Source organism: Dinoponera quadriceps, unplaced genomic scaffold, assembly GCF_001313825.1.
Source record: "Dinoponera quadriceps isolate SergipeBrazil2010 unplaced genomic scaffold, ASM131382v1 scaffold475, whole genome shotgun sequence".
Lineage (NCBI taxonomy): Eukaryota > Metazoa > Arthropoda > Insecta > Hymenoptera > Formicidae > Dinoponera > Dinoponera quadriceps.
The window spans coordinates 542,685-548,227 of NW_014554738.1; the positions used below are offsets into that span (position 1 = coordinate 542,685).

General features: G+C 31.5%; 2 protein-coding genes across 5 annotated transcripts in view; both read left to right on the top strand.

Moving 5' to 3' along the window:
* Positions 1-1,815: 1,815 nt before the first annotated feature.
* On the top strand, positions 1,816-3,048 carry LOC106741171 (protein cornichon). Its single transcript, XM_014612883.1, has 4 exons — positions 1,816-1,946; positions 2,123-2,191; positions 2,280-2,536; positions 2,604-3,048. Exons 1-4 carry the CDS (start codon positions 1,866-1,868, stop codon positions 2,626-2,628), a joined length of 432 nt encoding a protein of 143 aa, XP_014468369.1. The 5' UTR covers positions 1,816-1,865; the 3' UTR covers positions 2,629-3,048.
* A 1,645-nt stretch (positions 3,049-4,693) lies between these two features.
* The window catches only part of LOC106741230 (phenylalanine--tRNA ligase beta subunit), a 4,749-nt gene continuing 3,899 nt past the window's right edge, over positions 4,694-5,543 (top strand). Inside the window, exons 1-4 of one of the 4 annotated variants that reach the window (XM_014613016.1) lie at positions 4,694-4,790; positions 5,106-5,244; positions 5,348-5,403; positions 5,503-5,536. In XM_014613016.1, the coding sequence (XP_014468502.1) occupies positions 5,187-5,244; positions 5,348-5,403; positions 5,503-5,536 (148 nt within the window). In that variant the 5' untranslated portion in view covers positions 4,694-4,790; positions 5,106-5,186. Of the gene's footprint in view, positions 5,010-5,105; positions 5,245-5,347; positions 5,404-5,502; positions 5,537-5,543 lie in introns of all 4 variants that reach the window. The other 3 variants (XM_014613017.1, XM_014613018.1, XM_014613015.1) reach the window with 3 other exon arrangements.

Genomic DNA, 5,543 nt, shown 5'->3' on the forward strand with positions numbered 1-5,543 from the left:
TATATCCTGCAGTCATATAACAATAACTGTGAAAAAAACAAAAAATATATTACAATAACAATTTTGTGAAAACTAATTTATTTTCTTAGATCTGTCAAAGTAGTTATTTTTTAAATTATTATTATTATAACATTTAAGTATAACTGTAACATGATATGAGAAAGATTTTGCTTGATTTATGTTATATAAACACTGACTGAACAAAATTAATTTTGCGTCATATTTCGATACTGGACATATAAAACAGAATATATCTGTGTGTGTATATATATATAGAAAGAGAGAGAGAGAGAGAGAGAGAGAGAGAAGATATAATTATGCTTCATATATACCTGGACAAGTTCATAATAATCTGCTATGTAAGCTAAGGGAAACAATTGAGTGATTTGATCTTTGCTAAAACAATTTAAATAATGATAATCTTGACTAGTTTTTTTGCAGAAACTTTTTTTTTTGATTGTTAAGTTTTAGAAATTTTTTTAGATTATCAAATGCACATCTAGCATTACATGTTATAAAATTTCCTGCTGTATATTCCAAATATACATACAGCAATGTTAACTAACGAGCCAAGAAATATAAGCATTTTTAGTAGAGCATTCGAAACGCAGTGACAACAATGCTTTATTAGGAAAAATAGATAATCACGTGTGTTTATAATAAAATACCTTTTCACAATTATCAATAAATTAACTTGTCAATGGGCTAACATCATTGCAAGCACGTTCAGAATATGTATAATGGATTTCTTAACTTTGAGGAATATCACTTTGGGCAATTGTGACATTGTCGAATGACTACTTTAGCTTTTAGAAACATGCAATAAAACTCGTATTCTAAATATTTACCAAACCATGTTTACATTAGAAGGAAAAAAGTTAGTCTTCAAATCTGTGAAGCAAGTTTTCTAAATACATTGAAAGATATTTTTTTACCTATTACTAATCTTATACATTAAGTTAATCATATATATTAACGAGTTCCGCTTACAGTGATATCGGAATCAACGGAATTCATCCCCGCTATCCGATGAGTCTTTTAAAATATTGCAAAAACTCGTTCATAAGCTTGACATCGGCGTCATCATGCCATTCGTCAGTTAAAAAGTCGGGTTCCAAAATTAATAAAAGCGTAATGATGTCTTTGCAAACCAATGCGAATTCTTCACGTAGTTTTGAAAGCATAGATAAATTAGTCATCTTTACTATTCAAATGATAACACAACTACTCCGTTCTTATTATAGACAAGGATTTGAACGGATTGCGTAAAGTATAAACATATGATATATTTTGACCGAGTGTTGAGAAATGAAGGGCGAGGTACAAAGATGGGTAAAATCATCGATGTTTGAAACATCGATGTTTACTCAGTGAGGATGCGTCGTACCACGAGTTTATTGGATTGGCTGTCGAATAAAAAATTTCTAGAGTCCCTAACATTTTCTCCAGATGTAATATCATCCTCAATGAACGAACATCGATGTTTTTTCTAACATCGATAATTTTGCCCATCTTTACCAGATGAGATTATGATCCAAAAGATCAGTATATACTCTCGTCTATAATATTATATTCGTCTCTTATTGTTATATTCCATGATTTGCTTTTGTTCTACTTCTACGGTTAATCTCGAGCTACAATAAGCTTTAAGCCGTAAAGAAATTGACCAATTATAATTGACTTTTCTTCTATAATTCCACTATGATTGGTCAATTTCTTACGGCTGAGAGCTGCTCTACACCTATTGTAGGAAGCTGACGTCAGTAAACTCCCAATCTCAAATAAGCTAACGTAAAAGTAATCACGTGATTTACCTGATACCGGATTCGTGCTTGACCGATTGGTACCTTTCATCCACATACAGAATGGCGTTCAATTTAGCCGCTTTTTCGTACATCGTAGCATTAATCAGCGATGCATTTCTAATATTTTTCGCAATCTTTCACGTACGTGTCACGTGACATGTTCATACGCGCTAATTAACGGTAGAGATTACTGTGTCGATCGGCATTGTTTTCTTGTATAATGTCGTATAACCTCATATTAATGAGTGATATGCAAACACATTGTTATTCTTATCGTGATATGCATTGTCTGTATAATAACATGTTAAAATTTCTAGGTAATTACATTCGACGAATTGAAGACTGGATATAAAAATCCGATCGATCAGTGCAATAATCTAAATCCGGTAAGTGTGTACGCTACGCTCTAATAAAAATTATTATTTATAATTTCTGCACCTCACATTGTCCGGTCATTACATTTCGCCTTTTCAGCTAGTTTTACCAGAGTATATATTGCACATCGTGATCAATATTCTATTTTTGGTTAGTGAACAGTACTTTACATTGTTCATCAACATTCCTCTGATAGCCTATCATGTATGGCGGTATATAAATAGACCTGTGATGACAGAACCAGGATTATATGACCCTACAAGCATAATGAATGCTTACGATTTGTCCATGTACCAAAGAGAAGGATGGGTTAAATTAGCATTTTATCTCATTTCATTTTTTTATTACCTATACGGGTGAGTTTCTTATTGTATGTCAAAATTCAAAGGATCCTTAACTTTTTCACTGTGTTTTATATTTCAGTATGATTAGCTCATTGATCAATTAAGAAGAGTGACTGTTATATCAACGAGGACCTCTCATTGCCTCGGTACAACTGTGTTGTGGCTACTCACGACAACGATATACCAGAAGTACAAGCTGTAACTTAATGTGAACTCAGTATAAGTTTTTTAATACTGAAAATAATAGGGAAAGGATTCTTTACTTATGTATAGGTTAATCTTAATAGGTCTTATGTGCAATCCGGATATTTTTCTGGAGTGCATATATTATACATATATATAAATACGTTTACAACCAAATATAATATATAAAAGTATAAGAATAAAATTTAAGAGTATTTTCCAAGGTAACTTATTATCTGTGCTTTTATCAAGCACACGCCAAACAAGTATATCTGAACAAATGAACGAATAGTGTTTCTTAATTTTTATTAATAGTTTAATATAGATGTTATGATATTATTTATTAATTCAACTGTAATAAAGTAACGTTAAATTAATATTTTATTATTATGTTTTTTACAAGATTCTTTTTATGTAAAAATTCCGGACAAATATATATATATACTTTAATTTTTATATATTTCATGAAAGACGCTATGAATGTTATAATGAAAAAGGTGCAATAAATCTAAAATAGTGTACAAAAATTCTCATATAGTCTGTTTCACAGGAGCATACAGGCTGTTTCTTCTAAAAAAAAAACACAAAATTATTAAAAATTTGATTCGGATCTATTAATAAATTCAATAAACTAAAATGCGTTTACTTAGAAAGTTATCCAATCTCTTTTGTTATCATGTATGGCCTGGTAGCGTCGGGGCATGCTTTCCACGGGATTTTCAGCTATCGTCTCAGGAAAAGATCTCCAGATTTTCCGTATATAACGAACGAATTGTTTTAAATGAAAAACCTTTTATCTCTGAGTTTGACCTTCATGACTGCCCACACGTTTTCGATTCGAGCCGTATTCAGAATCGAGTAATTGTCGTCTAGTAGTATTAAGGCTCATTTCTACACTCTTTTTCGATAAAAGATTTTTCGCTTGCCATAATGAACACCCAGGATTCTTCTCAAATATTTTGATGATAATTTTGTCGTCCTTTTCCGTTAATGAACGTCGGGTGCCACGTTTCGGCAGGTTGTCAACACTTTTTGTTTCGTTGTAACGTTTTCACCCACTTCCTAACGAATCCCTCTGACTTTTTCGGTAGCGGCCGACAGGTGCATATGACATTTTCGGTCCTTTCAGATGTGTGCAAAAAAACATTGCTTCAAAATGACTTGCACACGCAGCACTCATTGTATTTATTTTGCTCTGTTACAGATAAAACAAGTCACATATAACCTCAAAGCATTCTTCCGAACTGTTCTGAAAATCGGATAAACCGAACTTAACATCTGTGCGCCATTTATTAATGAAATGCGGAACCGTACGCTCTTATAGATCAAACTGTACTTTTGAACTTGTAAAGTTATATCTATTTACCGACTTTTATTATTTCTACAATGTAAATAAATTATACATGTGACATTTTCGCATGATTTAAAATCTGTAAAGAAATATTCTATTTTACTTATCGAAACTTTATTACGAAGGAATGATATTTAGTTAAGAGACACGATAGTGTTCGTAGTAAGTGCACGCGTGTCTGAATTGTGTATCTGTAGGTCATGTTGTTTAGCTTCAAAGTTAAAAATACCAAAAATTTACGTTCACACACGTCGTTGTCCAATTTTTAATACTTTTAATTCTGATATGTTCCGCTAGATGGCACTGGCGATGTAATATATTGATAACGAGATATATTGATATATCCTCGACCAATCGATGTGTCGATTTAATCGATCTATCAAAATATCGATGTATCAAAATAAATTAATAGCGCAAAAGATAATTGCTATACATGTAACATTTTCATTATTACAAAATAGTAAATTAAAGTAAATATATGACATATACATCGGCCGGTGCCTGAAGTATTTCTGCTAGACCAATTAGAAAATTTTATATTAAATTAGCCAATCACTTATACGGGCTATTAGAGCCCGCCCTATTTTGTCTCGCTCTAATTTAATTCATCAGTTCAGCAGTGCAGCTAAAGAGAACAGTCCACATATGGATATAGTTTGGACACGCATCAAATAGAGACTCTATCGGCAGTACCGGAAAATGTACGCAGCGAAATAGTTCCGTCTTAAAAATGTATGCAGATGGCGTATCAAATTGCCGTGAAGTAGCGAGTAAAACGCCGGTGTAGCCGTAAATTTCTCTCTGCCCACAGTTTAGAGACGTGTACAGATTATAGTTCCAATAGATGACGCAACTTGTTCTTTTTCTATTAGCAGATAATATTAGCGTTATAATATTTTAAATTATTTTACTTAGTATAAGTAAAATCAAGACTATTTTTAAAGTTTAATAGTACGTTTTGAAGGAATAAATCAATAAATAATTTAAAAGAATAATTAATTTCTTTGTCTAACCTAAAATAAATGATTTTGGTTGTTTTCATTACAGGTAAACGACTATAAATAAAATTGACATTTTGATAAAAAATTCAAAGCATTGAGAATCTTTTACACCGCGATTATTTTAAAGATGCCGACAATTGCAATAAAACGTGATTTGTTGTTCCAATCATTGGGCAAGACATATTGTAAGTATTGTAACTTTCACAAATTGTTACAAATCGCTTAGAAGTAATTCTATTTTAAAAGATATGTTTTATTGAAATAAATATGATTTTCTTTTCCTTTCAGCGGACGAGGAGTTTCAAGACTTGTGTTTCCAGTTTGGTTTAGAATTAGATGAAGTGGTGAATATCTGACCATAGTATCTTTGCAATATATATATATATATATATATATTTGTATTATATTTCATGTCAGTAATTGACTTTTATTTTTATAAATAGACAACAGAGAAGCAGATGATAGCGAAAGAACAAGGTAGTGA